Source organism: Ranitomeya variabilis, chromosome 3, assembly GCF_051348905.1.
Source record: "Ranitomeya variabilis isolate aRanVar5 chromosome 3, aRanVar5.hap1, whole genome shotgun sequence".
In the NCBI taxonomy this organism is placed as follows: domain Eukaryota; kingdom Metazoa; phylum Chordata; class Amphibia; order Anura; family Dendrobatidae; genus Ranitomeya; species Ranitomeya variabilis.
Window position 1 is genome coordinate 207894552 of NC_135234.1, and position 22511 is coordinate 207917062.

The 22511-nt window shown below is 41.3% G+C and overlaps 1 protein-coding gene across 2 annotated transcripts in view; it reads right to left on the reverse strand.

Moving 5' to 3' along the window:
* PIK3C2B (phosphatidylinositol-4-phosphate 3-kinase catalytic subunit type 2 beta) overlaps positions 1-22511 on the reverse strand; it is a 146719-nt gene that overhangs the window by 55051 nt on the left and 69157 nt on the right. For both annotated transcript variants that reach the window (XM_077295051.1, XM_077295052.1), the window contains 5 exons: positions 20700-20846; positions 19754-19787; positions 15380-15575; positions 9659-9781; positions 1756-1923 (listed from right to left, as the gene is read on the reverse strand). In XM_077295051.1, the coding sequence (XP_077151166.1) occupies positions 1756-1923; positions 9659-9781; positions 15380-15575; positions 19754-19787; positions 20700-20846 (668 nt within the window). The remainder of the gene's footprint in view (positions 1-1755; positions 1924-9658; positions 9782-15379; positions 15576-19753; positions 19788-20699; positions 20847-22511) is intronic.

Here is a 22511-nt window from a genome sequence, read left to right on the forward strand (position 1 = left end):
ATGAATTAACACATGTGGAATTATATACTTAACAAAAAAATGTGAAACAACTGAAATTATGTCTCATATTCTAGGTTCTTCAAAGTAGCCACCTTTTGCTTTGGTGACTGCTTTGCACACTCTTGGCATGCTCTTGATGAGCTTCAAGAGGTAGTCACCGGGAATGGTCTTCCAACAATCTTGAAGGAGTTCCCAGAGATGCTTAGCACTTGTTGGCTCACCGCAAACCATCTCGATTGGGTTCAGGTCTGGTGACTGTGGAGGCCAGGTCATCTGCCGTAGCACCCCATCACTCTCCTTCTTGGTCAAATAGCCCTTACACAACCTGGAGGTGTGTTTGGGGTCATTGTCCTGTTGAAAAATAAATGATGGTCCAACTAAACGCAAACCGGATGGAATAGAATGCCGCTGCAAGATGCTGTGGTAGCCATTATGGTTCAGTATGCCTTCAATTTTGAATAAATCCCCAACAGTGTCACCAGCAAATCACCCCCACACCATCACACCTCCTCCTCCATGCTTCACGGTGGGAACCAGGCATGTATAGTCCATCCGTTCACCTTTTCTGTGTCACACAAAGACACGGTGGTTGGAACCAAAGATCTCAAATTTGGACTCATCTGACCAAAGCACAGATTTCCACTGGTCTAATGTCCATTCCTTGTGTTCTTTAGACCAGACAAGTCTCTTCTGCTTGTTGCCTGTCCTTAGCAGTGGTTTCCTAGCAGCTATTTTACCATAAAGGCCTGCTGCACAGTCTCCTCTTAAGAGTTGTTGTAGAGATGTGTCTGCTGCTAGAACTCTGTGTGGCATTGACCTGGTCTCTAATCTGAGCTGCTGTTAACCTGCGATTTCTGAGGCTGGTGACTGGTATAAACTTATCCTCAGAAGCAGAGGTGACTCTTGGTCTTCCTTTCCTGGGGCGGTCCTCATGTGAGCCAGTTTCTTTATAGCGCTTGATGGTTTTTGCCACTGCACTTGGGGACACTTTCAAAGTCTGCCCAATTTTTCGGACTGACTGACCTTCATTTCTTAAAGTAATGATGGCCACTCGTTTTTCTTTACTTAGCTGCTTTTTTCTTGCTATAATACAAATTCTAACAGTCTATTCAGTAGGACCATCAGCTGTGTATCCACCAGACTTCTGCTCAACACAACTGATGGTCCCAACCCCATTTATAAGGCAAGAAATCCCACTTATTAAACCTGACAGGGCACACCTGTGAAGTGAAAACCATTCCTGGTGACTACCTCTTGAAGCTCATCAAGAGAATGCCAAGAGTGTGCAAAGCAGTCACCAAAGCAAAAGGTGGCTGCTACTTTGGAGAACCTAGAATATAAGACATAATTTCAGTTGTTTCACACTTTTTTGTTAAGTATATAATTCCACATGTGTTAATTCATAGTTTTGATGCCTTCAGTGTGAATGTACAATTTTCATAGTCATTAAAATACAGAAAAATCTTTAAATGAGAAGGTGTGTCCAAACTTTTGGTCTCTACTGTACATGAAACACAGACATGTGAAGAGGGTCTTACATGGACAGACTATTGATTTCAACAAGCACCATATAATGTTTAATTGGTGGCCAATTAAACATTTCTTGGATCACCCTTCATGAAATTTGTCATTTCAATAAATTAATATAGCGATATTAGTCATTCAAGTGAAACTGAGGTCATGTGTTAGGGAAACTAGATCAAAGAATTTGGATGAATGTGAATGCTTAAAAGAGGCATAATACTAAGAACGTACTGCCTAAAATTGAACAGGGGAGTGGTGACCCAACCCAGCGGCTGAGGGTTTCGTCGCTGCTTGCTGGCTTCGGAGGAGCTCCCAGGAGGGGGGACTGGCACCGCATGCAGTGTAATTGTTAGAAGAGTCTCTCGTGGCAGGTGGTTTATCTGGACTGGAAAACAGATCCTGCACAGGAAAATAAAAGGCAGGTAAAGCACAGGTGTGGGCAAAATAAACAGGCGACAGATCTCTCCAATGTGATACACAGTACATCATATTAAGTCATTCAGAAGACAACATAAAATGCCTCATTTCCTATGTTAATGTAGACATAGTTCTGCTTTTTCCGTAGATACCAGCACTTCTTGCGACTGCTGATTCCGCACATAAATCTAAACAAATGTTTCACGTTCATCTACACAATTCAATTTGTAGCCCTGATGTAGTAACATAGACATGTGGACTTCATTGAAGCCAGGAAGGAAACACACAGAACACATGGAAGCCATAAATGAAATAGTAATTGTACTTCTAGCAGATCATTAAGCAGCTTTCTAAATGTACGAGTGGAGCGAAACCACAGCCATGTATTATCTCATGTGCAAGCAGATGTGGAGCAGTCCTAGGCATCATATGCTCAAGACTGGATGATGAGAAGGGCCACAAAGTATTCTATGCACTTCTAACTGTAGATAGATTTACTACCTAACTTTTCACTTCTGTTCAGGGTACACTATATTTCAGCTGCCTGGATGAATATTAGGATCTCTAAAGGTGCAGCAGGATCAGTACCCTCTCCATAAGAAAGAATGGATCACAGCGAACAAACGATAAGTGTGCATGCATAAAAGATACCATGATGATCTGTGCTCACTCAGTCTCATTGCAAACTCCTCACTTTCTTCTTCTTAGCAACAAAACCGAAATATTTTGAGCTTAATCTCAAGCACTGAATCTTGGTGCCTGCAAATGTGACTCAAAAGCTTTTATATGGCATCAGGAAGATTGGTGTACATACATATATCTTCCTGGTGAATGGCGAGTTGTCTATCATACTACCTACCGTATATATTCCAGTAAAAACCGACCCAAGTATAAACCGAGGAACCTACTTTTGTCATGGAAAACTGGGTAAGCTTATTGACTCGAGTATAAGCCGAGTATGCATTGTCCCCTCATCCTTGTCCTGCTATGTGTGGCTCCCCCTGTCCTGTCCTGGTATGTGGCTCCCCTGTCCTGTCCTGGTATGTGGCTCCCCTGTCCTGGTATGTGGCTCCCCTGTCCTGTCCTGGTATGTGGCTCCCCTGTCCTGTCCTGGTATGTGGCTCCCCGTCCTGTCCTGGTATGTGTGGCTCCCCTTGTTGTATACATTGCTCCCCCGGTCCCCCATGGCTAGGCTCCCCTCTGTCCCATCGTTGTATGCATGTCTCACATCCCCCCGTCCTACTCAGCCTCCTCGTGCCGTTGCTGCATCTCCGTCCCTGCGCTGGCAGCTCTCCTCTCCTGTGCTGAGCGGTCACATGGTACCGCTCATTAAGGTAATGAATATGCACTCCACACCTATGGGAGTGGAGACGTGTACATATTCATTATGTTAATGAGCGGTACAATGTGACTGCTCAGCACAGGAGAGGAGAGCTGCCGGAGCCAGGACAACAGAGATGCAGGGACGGAGATGCAGCTACGGCGTGAGGAGGGTGAGTATGATGTCTTCTGTCACTGTGCCACAGCCGCTGCTCCATCGCTCCCCTGCCGGCTTTCTGGACAATGGCTCGTGTATAAGCCGAGGGGGGCATTTTCAGCACAAAAAAAATGTGCTGAAAATCTCGGCTTATACACGAGAATATACGGTATTTGATACACTGCCTATTTCGCAAGTTTTCCCACCTACAAAGAATGGAAAGGTCTGTAATGGTTAATGGAGGTACGCTTCATCTGTGAGCGACAGAATCTAAAAATAAAAACCAGAAAATCACATTGTATGATTCTTAAACAATTAAACTGCATGAAATAAGTATTTGATCACCTACCAACCAGCAAGAATTCTGTCTCTCACAGAACGGTTTGTTTTTCTTTAAGAAGCTCTTCTACTCTGCACTCATTACCTGTATTAATTGTTTGATCTTATTACCTGTATAAAAGACACCTGTCCACACACTCAATCACACTCCAACCTCATCATGGCCAAGACTAAGGAGCTTTCTAAGCATAACAGGAACAAAACTGTAGAACTGCTAGGATGGGCTACAGGACAACAAGCAAGCAGCTTGGTGAGAAGGCAGCAACTGTTGGCACAATTGTTAGACAATGGAAGAAGCACAAGATGACTGTCAATTTTCCTTGGTCTGGGGCTTCAAGCAAGATCTCGCCTTGTTGGATAAGGAGGATTCTAAGAAAGATCAGGAATCAGCCCAGAACTACACGTGAAGACCAGGTAAACGACCTGAAGAGAGCTGGGACCAGAGTCTCAAACATTACCGTTCATAACACACTGCGCCGTCATGGATTAAAATCCTGCAGGGCACAAAAGGGCACGCCAGCACATGTCCAGGCCTGTCTGAAATTCGCCAGTGATTATCTCGATGATCCAGAGAAGGCATGGGAGAAGGTCATGTGATCAGAGGAGACCAAAATAGAACTTTTTGGTATCTACTCCACTTGCCATGTTTTGAGGAAGAGGAAGGATGAGTACAACCCCAAGAACACTGTCCCAAATGTGAAGTATGGTGGGGTATACATTATACTTAGGGGGTGCTTTTTGTAAAGGGGACAGGATGACTGCATCGTATTGAAGGGAGGATGGATGGGGTCATGTATCATGACATTTTGGCCAACAACCTCCTTGCCTCAGTAAGGGCACTGAAGATGGGTTGTGGGTGGGTCTTCCAGCATGATAATGACCCGAAACACACAGCCAGGGCAAGAAAGGAGGGGCTCCATAAGAAGCATTTCAAGGTCATGGAGTGGCCCAGCCAGTCTCCATGTCTGGACCCAAAAGAAAATCTTTGGTGGGAGCTAAAACTCAATGATGCCCAGCAACCTGAAAGATCTGAAGAATATCATAATGGAGGAGTGGGACAAAATCCCTGCTGCAGTGTGTGCAAACTTGGTCAACAACTACAGAAAACAGTAAAACAATGAATCACAATGGCGCTACTCCTTTTGTACCTAAAAATAAAGCTGCAGGCAATCTGGCAGATGTAGTGTGTGGGTCTGCCCAAAGACTGTAAAAGATTCACATATAAAAAAGGAATGCCGCGCTTAGAGTGGGTGGCAGCGTGATCGCTGCAATATGACCTTTTGCTGATAATATGCCCAAAGTAGTGCCAACTTCGATGGCACTTTACAGTGCTGTACTGCACAGGTGAATGAACACTCTGAGTGGTTCCTAGTTAGGGCACTTACTTGTTGGCCGGCTAGAACGCATACGGTATGGTTCTGTGAAGAGTGGTGAGACTCGGGTGATCTCTTGCAGTTGATTGTCAGAGGCTGGGGAGCGTCCTCCCACTGTAAAAAACCCCGTTGTAGCGTTGAGAAGTGCAGCGGTTAGCCTTGGCCGATGGCGCCGCTGTGAATGTGCGTGGTGAGCGGGGGCGTAGCTGAAGCAGTGACGTCACCTGTCCGTGTGTAACGGACACATGCAGGGGCCAATCCCTAAAGTGCCATCTAAGTAGGCACTACTTTGGGCATATTATCCTCCAAAGGTCTCAAATTTAACAGACCTATTGCAGCGATCACGCTGAACCCACTCTAAGAGCGGCATTCCTTTTTTTATATGTGAATCAACTACAGAAAACCTCTGACCTTTGCAAACAGAGGTTTCTGTACCAAATATTACAAGTTCTGTTTTTCCACTGTATCAAATACTTATTTCATGCAATAAAATGCAAATTAATTATGTAAAAATCATACAATGTGATTTTCTGAAATTTGATTTTAGATTCTGTCTCTCACAGTTGAAGTCTACCTACGGTAAAAATTACAGACCTCTCCATTCTTTGTAGTTGGAAAAACTTGCAAAATCGGCAGTGTATCAAATACTTATTTTCCTCACTGTATGGGCACATCTTACAAGGTCATATGTCATCATCCAAGAAGTGTCTTGTTTTGGCCATACGATCAATCTGTGTGCATCCTTTCATAACTGTGTAATTATATACTAGGAGATTTTACTCAATCATTATCTATTTTTTTGCAATATGGCGGTCATCTATAATTTTCTTACTATATTAATTAAATAGCACATATAGATGGGTGTGTGGTTTTCCACCTGAAGAAGTGACTATTAGTGGGTGCATTTGTATGCATATGCCTTGTAATGTAGTCATTCATGTTTTCCTCATGATTAGACATTTGCACTACTGTAGATGGTGAACAATATGCATTGATCCCTTAAGCCACACTAAATCTTTGCACACTTGTCATTAGAAGCCTTTTTTAATTTTTGTTTACAGCATTATGGGTGGGGTGCGCTACTGACAAATAGGAATCATCCAGCATCCAAAATAATAGGCAGATTATGTTATGGTTTATGATCACACAAAGCCTCATAATCCCGGAGAAACTCAAGTTATAAGGAAAATATCCAGTCCCCCAAATGTATTTTCTGTCCTTTAGGGAAATACATTGAAAAAATGTAATTAAAAAGAATAAAAACAGACACACAGCTGTCATCCTAATCCTCACATGTTGCCTCTGCAAATACTAAACTACGTACTTATGCAAGGACATTGATATTATGTCTAGTGCACGTCTTCCTATATTCTTCAAACAAAGGGCTTTGTGATTGCCACAACTAGACAAGTAGAAGAACAGAAGAATATTTTATCTACTCCTCAACTAAAGTCAAATACCAAAGCAAAATGGTTATAGACAAAGCAATGGATGAAAATAAAGTCTGTGTTCACTAAACAATTATGAAATACCAGACGAACAAGAAAGCCTGATAAGTCATTAAGCTGATTCACCGTGCCCTCTACTACTAGTAAAGTACTTTTCCAAAGCGCTCCAGATCTCTGCACGAACATATGTGCACCCATAATTTCCCAATTTATTCCAGACGCTCAATTACTGCACACTGTGCCATTACCTTCCTGCTGACTGGCTGCCCTCCCAGTGCCAGGCCCAGTAGGGTTAAACTTGTTAGCAATCAGATCCAAAAGCCGTGGGAGGCACTGGGAATTCCCATATCTTGTGACCCTTTAACTCAATCGCAAGGTTACATCAGGTCCAGCTCAAAAAAAGTTTGAAATTAGGGACTGTTCTTGGTTATGATGAGGAAGCCAAGAGTTCTCAGCAGCCACGCAGAACCTCAGATTGTGATACCGGTTACTTCTGTCTCCTATAAGAGATAACTAATCCGGACTTTATATCCTGTGGGATTTTACATAAACGATTCTTGTCCGCCGAATCTCTGCTTTTAATCCCTGTTTCTCTGTCTTTTCCTGTCTCCTTGTCTTCTCGGCCTGTCTCACAGAGCTGCTAGGAGGCCATTGGGCTCTGTCTAATTTTATCTGTTTTCCATATGCTTTCGGTTGCTTCTCACAGGACAGGGAGGGAATAGGGCATGGACAGAGTCAAATCCTGACAGCTATTTTGGGAGCACAGCTGAGATTTAAGACCCTGTGGGGTGCAGAAAACAAAGGTGCAGCCCAGGCACTTCAACAGGACAAGATTACAATCAGCGCACGCAGTACAGTTTAATAAAGCTCAGCAAGTCAGGTCTATGTATTTCTAGTATGCATGAAAAATAATGAGTTGTCAAACTGAGGAACCCTAGAAGAAATTATATTAGATATGCTGACTGCTGTACAACTCTCAGGAAAGCAAGAATCGCCAGAACAAACTGTGCTTTGCATTGTTCAGAAATTCAGATTTGGCGATGATGTTTGAGCACAGCTTTAAGCATAATATACACTCACCGGCCACTTTATTAGGTACACCATGCTAGTAACGGGTTGGACCCCCTTTTGCCTTCAGAACTGCCTCAATTCTTCGTGGCATAGATTCAACAAGGTGCTGGAAGCATTCCTCAGAGATTTTGGTCCATATTGACATGATGGCATCACACAGTTGCCGCAGATTTGTCGGCTGCACATCCCAAAGATGCTCCATACAAGGCAGGATGGATCCATGCTTTCATGTTGTTTACGCCAAATTCTGACCCTACCATCCGAATGTCGCAGCAGAAATCGAGACTCATCAGACCAAGCAACGTTTTTCCAATCTTCTACTGTCCAATTTCGATGAGCTTGTACAAATTGTAGCCTCAGTTTCCTGTTCTTAGCTGAAAGGAGTGGTACCCGGTGTGGTCTTCTGCTGCTGTAGCCCATCTGCCTCAAAGTTCGACGCACTGTGCGTTCAGAGATGCTCTTAGGCCTACCTTGGTTGTAACGGGTGGCGATTTGAGTCACTGTTGCCTTTCTATCAGCTCGAACCAGTCTGCCCATTCTCCTCTGACCTCTGGCATCAACAAGGCATTTCCGCCCACAGAACTGCCGCTCACTGGATTTTTTTTCTTTTTCGGACCATTCTCTGTAAACCCTAGAGATGGTTGTGCGTGAAAATCCCAGTAGATCAGCAGTTTCTGAAATACTCAGACCAGCCCTTCTGGCACCAACAACCATGCCACGTTCAAAGGCACTCAAATCACCTTTCTTCCCCATACTGATGCTCGGTTTGAACTGCAGGAGATTGTCTTGACCATGTCTACATGCCTAAATGCACTGAGTTGCCGCCATGTGATTGGCTGATTAGAAATTAAGTGTTAACAAGAAGTTGGACAGGTGTACCTAATAAAGTGGCCGGTGAGTGTATATCTACGCTGACTTACGATTGTGTCTTTGCACCCTAGTAAAATGGGTAAAACTATGTGTTTACTTATAAGAATGTATATGTGACAGCATATTTTGCATTTCCATTTCCTTCTGCCAGTAGGATCACCTTGTCCATACAAGCCATGGGCATGTAGATCACAGAAAGTTGAATAAAATGATATCTGCGATCTTATGTCTTACTCCCAAGAATAAGATGGCTTTCTTTATATGTAAATAAGCTGTTAGGATCTATAGGCTGGATATAGATCTCACCAAAAATCTGCCTCCAGAGCGCATTTTAAATGAAAGGGGAAATTACCAGCGTGAACATGTTGATCAAGAAATCAGACTGTCAGTCATTACATAATAAAAGAAGGTAGCTGACAGCACATCAATACCAGGATGCCCGCTCCAAATCCAATGACCCAATTGGAAATGTGAAAATCCAAAAAACAAAAAAGGAACAGCATCCAGTTCAGGTGATCATGGTGGAATAAAGATTGTTCTATTGCCTTCATCACCTGGACTGGATGCTGTTCCTTTTTTTGTTTTTTTTTTGTCAGTCATTACATGTCCCACACTAGTAATGCCCCCTTTCATTTAAAATAAGCTCTAGAGACAGATTTTCGGGGGAGATCTATATCTGGCCCATAGCTTTTAACAATCAATTTACATGTTAATAAAAATGTGGAATTCTCTGTATAAAGACATTAGATCACATATATCAAAGTATTATTTTATTCAATTTCCTATGACCTACATGCCCATATAGACGACTTGGGAGGATTGATCTTCCTGACAGATTCCCTTTAAGAATAAAAGCACAAACTTTCACAGTGGACTTTCCGTCCTTATCACATCAGTAGGGTAAATGGTGAAAAAGGTGGCATAACCACACAATGAATTCAGCAATGGTATTTGGCCCTACAACTTTTCAGGTACACAACTATCAATATATACATTGAATACTAATATACAGCTATAGACACATTACACAATAATGTATCTTACAGCATGACAACCATTTTGTAATTTCTGTTTGTCCTTGTCAGAGATGGCAGGATAATGAAAACATTTGCAATTTAAAGAAAATTCTAAGTGCTTACATCTGGTCCCAAACGATGAGATGAAACAGGTACTTATATACATGAATCTTCCGTGTTTGTAGGGGACTGCACAGTTCCTTCCCTCCATGACTCAGAGAGCAGGATACATAGAAATCTTCATAACTGGAAGTAGAGAGCTTACAAACATTAGGACTTTGTGTTCCTCTTGCCAAATTTACCATCATTTGTAAAATTCCCAGGACATTAAGTGCACAGCAAAATAATTAAGCAGTTGTCACAATATATAAAGTCAAATCAACATGTGTCCAATTGTACCCAGGGCACTTCACATAAATACAACAACCGATCCCATAAATATTATATATAGGAAAAAGAAGAGATCCCAACAATAAAGGTAAAAATCAACGTTTTATTAATCATCATTTAAAATACATATAAAAAAGCAAAATGCTGTAGGGACACCAGAGAACACCAATAGAAAAATATGTTACAGGGAATTGTAAACTCTACTACAATAAAGTATTCATCAAATGCCGAAATAAATAGAAAGAGACCTAATTATACGTATAATCCAAAAATTGTATAATGACTTATTAATAATTCTTATGCCGGCATTGCTGTAGGAGTAACCAGTAAAAAAAACCTCCAGAACCAATGAAAAGCTCATGGTTGCACAAAGTGCATAAGTGATAAGGTATAAACCAGATTGCCAAAGTAAGAATTCTATGTCCCTAAGCAAGGTGACTAGGAACACAAAGAATAAATGGAATAAGTGAAATCAATGTCACCATATAAAACCCAATGTACATACCCAGTTGAAATATGCAATCAATGAAAGAAAGGGCGCCCCTGGAAGAAGCAGGTGGCGAAACGTGCGTCGGGGTGAGGGGACGCCACGAGGACCACTATTACAAGGTAACAGTTAGCCATGATATTTCATTGATTGCATATTTGACCTGGGTATGTACATTGGGTTTTATATGGTGAACATTTATGGGATCGGTTGTTGTACAATATATAAAGTCTTAATGCACAAGTTCCATATTTTCTACATCATTTTCACTCACATAATACAGTGTAAAAGTCTTATTAGACATCCTAGATTTTTTATGGCTTGGATTCATAATTTTTCATGTAGTTGTGAGAATTCAAAGCCTAAGTTGTGCATGTCTAGAACATTAAATGTTACAGAGAACTAATAGTATACAGTTGCTGCACATGTTATATACCCCAACAGTGATTATATATGTGAACAGTCAAAGACAAAAGCCTTCTTGAGACTGACAGAAGTTTTGGTTTTCACAAAGTGTGCTGCTTTAGATTTTATGGCAATTGGCATTAACTATGTATTGTTATCAAGAGTGAGTAATGACAAAAAAAAAAAAAAAATCAAAAAGCCTCATTACTGTAGCAACATACTAGTAATAGAAAGCACCAAGAGTCTCAAGAAAAGATAATGAAACCCTACATAATTATACTACACTAATAAAACCCTAGTATACATTTTTTGTTGAATAAAAAAAAATTGTAAGAATACCTCATTTAAAAGTAGAAGAAGAGTTTGGAAAATAGTTTGCAGAACACAGGTTAAAAACAATCAGCACAATGAATAAAGGTGAAGTAATAAATTATATGAAGGTAACAAGTATAGATCAAAGCAACAGGGTCAATTTAAGCACAATAAATCAGCATAAATAATCTAAATTTATAAACTACATATATAAATCCAAAAGTAAATTCATAAATATGGTAAATGCAAACACAACCCATAAGCCTATTGACCTTCAAAGCAAAGTCCAGGACAACCATAAACCAAATAACACACTGTCCAGCACCCGACACACATTTTACGTGCTGCCTCATCCATCATTAGACCAAATGTTATCAGGATAGATCAGATGAATTGCAAAAAATTTACAAAGTCGTAACTTGTCGTGAAAATTAACTTCATCTCAATAACCCTATTTCCGCTGAATTTAAACTCTGCCACAAAATTATCAGCTTATATCGTTGCAGTGATTTTCTCGTTAGCTCAGGAGAAAGTGTTAATGAAGACAAGGTAGCTAATACCACGTTAGTAATGGGGTACCACAGGGGTCAGTATTGGGCCCTCTTCTTTTTAACATATTTATTAATGACCTTGTAGGGGGCATTCAGAGTAGAATTTCAATATTTGCAGATGACACTAAACTCTGCAGGGTAATCAATACAGGGGAGGACAATTTTATATTACAGGCTGATTTATGTAAGCTAGAAGCTTGGGCTGATAAATGGCAAATGAGCTGTAATGGGGATAAATGTAAGGTCATGCACTTGGGTAGAAGTAATAAGATGTATAACTATGTGCTTAATTCTAAAACTCTGGGCAAAACAGTCAATGAAAAAGACCTGGGTGTATGGGTGGATGACAAACTCATATTCAGTGGCCAGTGTCAGGCAGCTGCTACAAAGGCAAATAAAATAATGGGATGCATTAAAAGAGGCATAGATGCTCATGAGGAGAACATAATTTTACCTCTATACAAGTCACTAGTTCGACCACACTTAGAATACTGTGCACAGTTCTGGTCTCCGGTGTATAAGAAAGACATAGCTGAACTGGAGCGGGTGCAGAGAAGAGCAACCAAGGTTATTAGAGGACTGGGGGGTCTGCAATACCAAGATAGGTTATTAAACTTGGGGCTATTTAGTTTGGAAAAACGAAGACTAAGGGGTGATCTTATGTTAATGTATAAATATATGAGGGGACAGTACAAAGACCTTTCTGCTGATCTTTTTAATCATAGACCGGTGACAGGGACAAGGGGGCATCCTCTACGTCTGGAGGAAAAAAGGTTTAAGCATAATAACAGACGCGGATTCTTTACTGTAAGAGCAGTGAGACTATGGAACTCTCTGCCATATGATGTTGTAATGAGTGACTCATTGCTTCAATTTAAGAGGGGACTGGATACCTTTCTGGAAAAGAATAATATTACAGGGTATATATATTAGATTCCTTGATAAGGCGTTGATCCAGGGAACTAGTCTGATTGCCGTATGTGGGGTCGGGAAGGAATTTTTTTCCCCATGATGGAGCTTACTCTTACCACATGGAGTTTTTTTGCCTTCCCCTGGATCAACATGTTAGGGCATGCTAGGCTATGGGTTGAACTAGATGGACTTAAAGTCTTCCTTCAACCTTAATAACTATGTAACTATGTAACTATGTAACGTTGTCATGTCGATTGAATTATAAGAGCAGCCTTGTCTCTATAATAGGGGGTGGTGATTGAAATCATTATTTTCTTCTATTACCATGATAACTCAAGAAAACATGTGCAGTCATCATTGCGGTTAATGAAAATAGATTTACAGGCAAGGACATTGCCATTTGTAAGATTGTCTTTAAATCAACCATTTATCAGATCATCAAGAACTTCAAAAACAGAGGTTCAATTGCTGTAAAAAAGGCTTTCTGGCAACCAAGAAAGTCCATTACGTGCAAAGGCCATGTCCTAAAAAGGATTCAGCTACGGAATTGGTTCAAATAAAATGTCCAGTTAGACAGCTTTTTAATAGTGGACCCTGGACATTTTTTCACATAACTTACAAATGCTGCACATGGTAAATAGGCAATGATAAATGAAAAAAGTGTTCTGTTTGAAGACTAATCTTTATTCTAAAAGCCATTGAAAGGCTGTCCATGGTAACTCATCATTTCAGAGGTGTAACTAGTAGCTACGTAACAGGGCCCTCCACCTACATAACCGTTATAATACCAGGTCCTCTTAGACATCAAGGTCCGGATGCTAATGCCATTTATACACTCTTTTTAGCTATTTTACTGTATCACTCAAATTGTTGGCCAATGTGAAACCTAGCATTATCCTCTTTACTCCTCTATATCTTCTTTGGCTATACAATTGGAAACTTTTGTCCAGGACTAAACAATTGATGACCAATTCTTAGGAGATCAATATGAGATCAGTAGGGGTCTAACGCCCGGCACCCCCACCACTGTTAAGCCGAAATCTGTTCTGGAGATAAACAGCAATACTCATTAGTTCGTTAATAAGAGGGGTCACCATGCAAAGAGGGGGACCTGGTATATGAAGCAGATATCAGCTGACCAGCAGGGGTGCCCGATGTTAGACATCTGCTGATAGGTCATCTTTTTATTTAACCTTTCAGTGTTACATTACGTGTACTATTAAAGTCTGCACGAAGCTCTACATCAACTTGGACATTCCTTGACTCTCTAAGCTACGCTGTGTATGTGCAAGCAATTTATAGAATAGTTGTGGAAAGTGTGGGAAGACAAAATAGAAAAGCAAAGCGAGAAAGTAGACAAGCGAGACAAACCGGAAGGTTTGTATGCAAATAAAAATAGGCAAAAAAAACTATGAGAACGATGTCAGGAACCTGGTATAACTGAGGCATGGGGGAGGAGACCATGGGAATAAATATAAACAGATTAGAGAGGAGGGAAGAGGGGGCACGTGAGCGATGGTACAGGAACAAGTGGAGCCAGTGCCCAGCTGCAGCCTCCATCTCCACCCTTTCCAAAGAAATTCACAGGGCGAGTTGTAACAGATTTATTAAGGGAGGGGTGAGGGTGGAGAGAAAAATACCAAAGGTCATGCTCTCCCCTATTTCTACACCTCCTCTAATCTCCTCCTCTTCCCATGGCATAACAGAAAGAATGAAAAGCACCTTTAAACAAAGGGGATCCCCTCCACCCACTTCTTGCCTAGGACAAGAAGAGCAAAGCCTGAAACTGACCATCTGTCACTGCAGTGAGCAGGGAGGGGGTGGAAGCGGAGAGGAGGGAGAGGCTGAGAATGAGGAAGCTATGGGACAAGAGCAGAGAATTCCAGCACAGCTGTGAGCAGGGGGAGCGGCTGAATTAACTGCTAACTATTCATCCCATGGCACTCATGATCAGGAGACAGAAAGGCCGAGCAAGAGGGGAGGGACTGGTAACATCTACTATCTTCATCAACCCCCTGCGGTCAGTGGCCCAAAGTCAAATGATGCATTACAGGGTCTGAATTTACAATGTCAGCTCCCCGTGTTGTGTGCAGGCAGCTCGTTCGCATTGCACTCCTCCTTTACATGGGATCACAAACTGCATGTGCATATAAAATAGCAGACTGATTTGTAGGATTTAATAATAATAAGGTAGTGAAAAAATCTCAGCTAAATGAAAACAAAAAAAGCAAAAAAAAATGAAAACAATAATAATACAAATTATTATTAATATATATCTCCAGAAATTAAAAGACGTTACACTAATGTTTTACCACCATTTTCATAGCCATAATACATAATTGTATGCATGTATATAATTTTGAGATGGCCCTACACTTCTAATTCTTATTATAAGTATGTGGTCAGGCCAGATAAAAAAAAAAGAAGATTGTTGTCAAAAACAAAAAAAAACCTTAGTGCAACTAGTAATACAGAGGCGCAGATTGAAATTCGGTACCCTGATGGAAACTATGTACTAGGCCACAGTTATCATCTATTTTTACAAGTGGTAAGGACCACAAATGTAGACAATCCTTGCACCCTTATAGTTATGCAGCAGAATATTCGTATTTTTCCATATCTTTTATACATTTCACCCATGGCATGAGATTCCCCCGGAAAGACGACCCCTGTAAGGACAGTATACTCCATCTAGTTCATTACCTGCTGATTCTACCTGTTGCTGAAAATGTCTTATAACTTGTGTAGCCGAACCACAAATTTGATCAGCCATTGCGTGTATCTCACCTGGTGGCCCAAGAAATGGGGATGCGATGCGCTGCATACACCGTGAAGGCTAGTGGGCTTGTAAGGAGCGAGGACGCTTGGGTCATACTTAGTTTGCGTTCAGCATGAAGTGCCGTCTGGAAATCAGCATTGAACGTGCTGCAATACAGATGAACCAGATCCAGGATGGCAGCTGTAAGACTCTCCACCACTTTTTCTGTAAAAAAAAGTGCATTTTCCATAATTCACACGCACAATGCAAAACTTTAAGATAAACTTTAATATGTTATTATCATTTTTTTTAAAAGGAGACTTGTCACCAGGCCAGAAGAGGCCAATTTTTCTCTGATTTTATTCCCTGCAGCAGGTACATTGCCCAGTGTGCCGTCTCCATTTCTCCATGCCAGCGTAAGAAGCTGATCCTATCTGATGACACATCTGAAAAATTTCCACTGTGTTGTAAAAAAATTATCTTTAACTGAACTATTACAGTGGTTATTGCAGAGGCGGACATATCATTGGTACAAAAGGTAAGGGGGACAGGAGTCCAAAAGGTACGAGGACCCACTACTGCTTCCAAAGCAAGTAGAATTGTACTTTATTGTCAGGAGATGCAACTCTGCTGCCTCTAATCGGCAGGACAATTACACAATTGACTGACAAGTGATGGACGAGGCAGCGTCTGTTTTCCCTAATAGGCCAGTTATTGGGGAACGCACAGTGAGTGTATGGTATATACAATTCCGATTCCAACACATGATAAAATATACAGAGAGGTTAGAATATGGGAACAAAACAGTACAGAATATACAATCACATAAAAGAAAAGTGTTAAAACTATGCTACAGAAATGGCTCAGAGCTTAGTGGAGGGAAGGACTCCGTGGAGCAATGGACAGAACCACAGCAAGCTATGTCTTCCAGAACTGACAAATGACAAAACCCAAACTCTGGTTTTTATTAAATCAAGGTTACGCCCACATACCTCCCCTTGGTGAGATCATATGGGGGGCTGGTTGTGGGAGGTGCTGGGTCTTGCGAAGATTATGAGATCTGCAACTTCCAGGATATCTTCACCCCTGGAGGTCCCAGGTGGAAGATATTGTTGTCAAGTTGCCTATTATGATTTTATCTTTCTACAGAGATGAAACATGGCATGGATAGCATCATCCATCTTCTTTATATTAAGTTGGAGGTGTTCGGCCGGCCTTATGGTGATGTGAGTGAATTCGTTATGTTTGTCCCTTTGCTACAACGCCAAATATATATCACCCAAAAATATTGGATCAATGCAAACTCCAATATTCATCACTGACCACTGTTTCCAAAGTGTCTAAGATAATTCCTTTGAACAGAGGAAGCCCCTGTACTTCTCTGTCTCTGAATATATGAATCCCAGACTCGGGGGCTGGTTCTCAGCAGATGCCTTGTTGTAATTACCTGTTAATGGCAGGAGGTCCTACTTCAATGAGGTTGAATTGATAGCTCTAGAGCACTTCACCAGTGATAATTAATCCCATATGTTCAATGTGAGGATGATATGTCTCCTCTCCAGAGATGTCTTTATGGATTTTAAAAATTTTGACTATGACATTTATGATGAGCTGTTGGACTGCTAAGAGTCTTCTTGCAGAGGGGTCTTCTTCCATCTTTGTCTTCCCGTGGGTTATTTTTAGAATCATTAATCAGGCTTCACACAAATCATATAGATCTGACCATTATACAGTCGTATACAGACTGCATAATAGGGAATTACTTTTTAGTCATTTTAGCCAATCAGTATATTTCCTACAAAGAGACAATCATGAATTTCCAAATATAAAAATTTATACATTTTATTAATACAAAATTTAAAAACATAAACTCCAATAAGAATGATAAGTAAAAAAAACAAAAGAGTAAAATATAATACTATAAAAAGTAGTTTGATATTTTACTCCTTTGTTTCATTTAACCATCACTCCTTATTGGCATTTTTAAATTTTGTATTAATAAAATGTATATTTTTTCATATTTGGAGATTCATAACTCTGTGTCCTTGTAGGAAATATGCCTAATCGGAGTTTTCTCTACATGTAATTGCTTGATGATGTCCAGGATTATTTTCTTATTGAGTCTTACTAATGAGTATTGTTTACTTTGTAGGTAGTATGATAATAAACTCACGTGGCTGGGCAAAATACAAATGCCATAAAAGTTCCCTGGGATTACACCAGCAGAATGCAGTCTTTATTCTGTTTTTAAAAGGGAATCTGGAAGCAAGATTTCATAGACCAAACTATTCATGTATGCACATATCACTACGGTATTTCAAAGACCAGACAAGCAATACCTTTACATGGCCAGTCCGTTCCTGAGAAATCAGTGTCTGAACTGATATGCAAATGAGTCTGAAGGAGCTAGCTAGATCTGAAGCCTGTGTCACACCAACTCTATTCCTTGCAAGGCACCCTCCTCCTGCTTGACTGATGGATCCTTTGCCTGATGTCACACTGCATAGACACTGTCAGTCAAATAGGAGTAGGTGGCGCTGGGCAGCGCACCACCACATTATGGGCGTCAGGTCCGAGCATTCCTGCATGAACCTGGAAAGTGGAATGGTCATCGTGGGCCAGTTGAATGACAACCAAGGTCTCCCGATCTGACCCCCTTAGACTTTTTTCTTTGGGGTCACCTGAAGGCAATTGTCTATGCTGTGAAAATACGAGATGTGCAGCATCTGAAACAACGGATACTGGAAGCATGTGCTAGCATTTCTTCTGCAGTGTTGCTATCAGTGTGTCAAGAGTGGGAGAAGAGGGTTGCATTGACAATCCAACACAATGGGCAGCACTTTGAACACATTTTATAAGTGGTCATAAACTTGTAAACTCATGAAAGAATAAAGTTACGTTACAACCAAGCACACCATTGTTTTTTCTTGTGAAATTCTCAATAAGTTTGATGTGTCACATGACCCTCTTCCCATTGGAAAAAATAAAGTTGGATCCAAAATGGCTGACTTCAAAATGGCCGCCATGGTCACCACCCATCTTGAAAAGTTTCCCATCTCCCATATACTAATGTGCCACAAACAGGAAGTTGATATCACCGATTATTCCCATTTTATTTAGGTGTATCCATATAAATGGCCCACCCTGTACTTTTAGAATAGTGATTGCTCTCATGATATGCTGGTCACTTTGATGCATGAGTCTTATTGGGTAAACACATTAAAATTAATAGTAGAGTCAGATAGCAATTTATAGTGTACACCAAACAAGACTGACACAGCAATAAACTTAACTTACGTAAAACAAGTCTGTGATGCTTAAGATAACTATATATACGAGGCATGCAGTTTCAAAGAAATGGTTTACAGGGATTTCTTCATCAAAGAGGTTAGTATGGAAAAGTTAAATAATTACTGTCCATCATTTCTGATAGAATAATGGAGAACTGCATGATAATAATTATAGCTTTGCTTAACAATAACCTCTAACAATCACTTCTTGAACTTTAATTATATACTTTAAATTAAAATACAGGTCGAGACAACATGTTGTGTAAAATAGTACCAGGCCGAAGAGATGGTTTCCTCCGCAAGGGGTGGTCTGCTTAAAATGGTTTTCTGCATCCACATTATAGTGCTCTTACATAGCAAAAGCCTAGTGACTGAATCCCTTAAGGATAACTCCATATTTTTCAGACTAAAAGTTGCATCCTAGGTTTGGCAACAGAAAAATATGAAACAAATTCACACTAATATTGACTTCCCCTTGGTGTTCTATGGTAATGCAGTGGTAAAGGCATGCTTCCCTGGTGGTCATAGATGGTTAAGTGGTTAAAGACGTACTCCATGGAAAAACATAGGAAGAAGAACATACAAACTCTACAAAGGTGATTCCCTTGGTTGAACATAAATCCCAAACCCTAGCACTGCAGCCTATAAGCCATGGATAGGCTAAGAAGAAGGTGGGTCATCTGATCAAGAGACGTCAACCCAAGGGACAAGTTCTGAGAGGAACACCTACACTCTACACTATCAGATTTGACAAAGATCTAATTCTCATCTGGTTATTAGAATGATGGGATGAATAACATGTAAGATAAAGTTCCCATCTGTGCCACAGGCTATGTGGTCTGCGAAAGGATGGATACTTCAGCAGACCCTTATAAGTCGATGGGATCCTTTGCATCTGGTGCAGTTAGAAGACAAACTAGGTACTTATAGGGAAAACCACAACACAGATGTGAACAGAGCCCTATGTGTTAGAATGCAGACATTTTTTCATTTCAATTCAAGCCCTTTAAAACATTGTTGATATTCCTATTGTTTAGGCTACTACACACATGAGTGACAATTGGGCCTGTTTAACTGCTACAAGTGGACAATAGCATAGCATAGACTTATTACCTCTGTTCTCTTTTTTGGCCAGAAAGTTGGGGTCCTGCAAAAAGGGAAAAAAAACGATCAAATATAAAAATACTTTTATTAAGCAACCACGATAAAAATAACAATACAATTAGTAATCAATTATGCCAGCAAGTTCCTAGCTGAGGAACTATACTGAATATGGTCTGTTACCTGAATTAGTAAAATAACATAGGTCATGGTCTGGCTACAACCACAGGAGATTCTCCATTACAAAATCTCTAATGCTGAACAGATCTTGAATTTAAAGTGGCTTTCCCCCAAACAAAAGTTCATTTTAATCAATAGATCTTGGAATAATAATAAGTTCCACAACTGAATGTGTTTAAATGGAATGTTCCTGTGCGGAGATAATCTTATAAATGCTGTGTACTGTGTAATGGCCGTGTCTGACCTTACAGGGACATGGTCTGATCATACCACAGCTCCTGGGCAGGGGGGAAAGAAGCAAAAAAAATTATACCGACATTAAAGCACAGGATCACAAATAATTCTTTCTTTGAAGGAAAACCTTGTTTAAAAACAGGCAGGGAAATGTTTTACCTGACACAAAGAATCAGCTGGATCGCATGCTATAATGTCTTTATACTCTCTTTTGCTTGCTCCCCTGCCCAGGAGCTGTGGTATGATCAGACCATGTTCCTGGACGGTCAGACACAGCCATTACACAGTGCACAGCAGGAGCACATTTATAAGATTATCTCAGCACAGGAATATTATATTTAAACACATCCAATTGTGGAAGTTATTATTATTTCAAGATCTACTGATTAAAATTAACCTTTTTTTTGGTGGAAAACGCTTTAAATAAATCCCTATAGAAATGAAAGCTATGGATAAAGAAAATATGGTAGATCAAGCACGTACATCTCCTGCACCCGTAACCGACCTTAACAACATGTTTTACTTCAGGTTTAGTATTCTGTACCTTATTGGTTTTGATCTGGACTCTGGATGGGCAAGGAGGAAGCTGATTGAGGGCAATGCTAATTTCCGGGGTCTCCACAGAGGCTAAAGCATTGCAGATAGCTTTCACAGACTGTACCACTCTTTCAGCTCGTAAATGGTAATCAGACTATAAAGTAAAAAAAGGGAGAAAATAATGGAAAGTACGACCAAAGTTACAGTACTGAAGAATTGGCATAAGTTCTGCGTCCATGATGTGGTGATCCAGACATTGCAACATTTCTAGGTAGCCTTTTATTAATCATACTAGCGGTTTCCAGCCAGCTAACGCTCGGCATGCTCATTGCTATCTAATTAACGCTGCTAGTGATTAAACTAAAGTAAATAATGACAACATTCAATAGCGCTTACGAAGGTGGTAAATTAACTTAAAATGAAGTTATTAACAACAATAATAATAATTAAAAATCAGAATAATACTAATACATTTTATTCACAGTGTAAAATCAAAAGCAAACTGGATTCGTGTGTTAATGTGTGAGGACGGAGCCTCGTGTGGTAATGTGTGGGGACGGAGCCTCGTGTGGTAATGTGTGAGGACGGAGAGCCTCGTGTGGTAATGTGTGAAGACAGAGCCTCGTGTGGTAATGTGTGAAGACAGAGCCTCGTGTGGTAATGTGTGAAGACAGAGCCTCGTGTGGTAATGTGTGGGGACAGAGCCTCGTGTGGTAATGTGTGAGGACGGAGCCTCGTGTGGTAATGTGTGGGGACGGAGCCTCGTGTGGTAATGTGTGGGGACGGAGCCTCGTGTGGTAATGTGTGGGGACGGAGCCTCGTGTGGTAATGTGTGAAGACAGAGCCTCGTGTGGTAATGTGTGAAGACAGAGCCTCGTGTGGTAATGTGTGGGGACAGAGCTTCGTGTGGTAATGTGGGGGGACGGAGCATTGTTTGGTAATGTGTGGGGACGGAGCCTTGTGTGGTAATGTGCAGGGACGGAGCCTCGTGTGGTAATGTGGGGGGGCGGGATTATGTGTGGTAATGTGGTGGGGGGCAGGATTGTGTGTGGTAATGTGGTGGTGGCAGGATTATGTGTGGTAATGTGGTGGGGGGCGGGATTATGTGTGGTAATGTGGTGGGGGGCGGGATTATGTGTGGTAATGTGGTGGGGGCAGGATTGTGTGTGGTAATGTGGTGAGGGGCGGGATTATGTGTGGTAATGTGGTGGGGGGCGGGATTATGTGTGGTAATGTGGTGGGGGAGCGGGATTGTGTGTGGTAATGTGGTGGGGGGGCGGGATTGTGTGTGGTAATGTGGTGGGGGGGCGGGATTGTGTGTGGTAATGTGGTGGGGGGCAGGATTATGTGTGGTAATGTGGTAATGTGGTGGGGGGGCGGGATTGTGTGTGGTAATGTGGTGGGGGGCAGGATTATGTGTGGTAATGTGGTGGGGGGGCGAGATTGTGTGTGGTAATGTGGTGGGGGCGGGATTGTGTGTGGTAATGTGGTGGGGGGCGGGATTATGTGTGAATGTGGTGGGAGCGGGATTATTTGTGGTAATGTGGTGGGGGTGTGGGATTGTGTGTGGTAATATGGTGGAAGCGGGATTGTGTGTGGTAATGTGGTGGGGGGGCGGGATTGTGTGTGGTAATGTGGTGGGGGCGGGATTGTGTGGTAATGTGCTGGGGGCAGGATTGTGTGTGGTAATGGGGTGGGGGCAGGATTATGTGTGGTGATGTGGTGGGGGGGCGAAGCTACTGTGCAGGGGGCGGGATTAGTGAGTAATCACGATGCCTCATATATATATATAGATATGTTTTGTATGAGTTAATAGGGT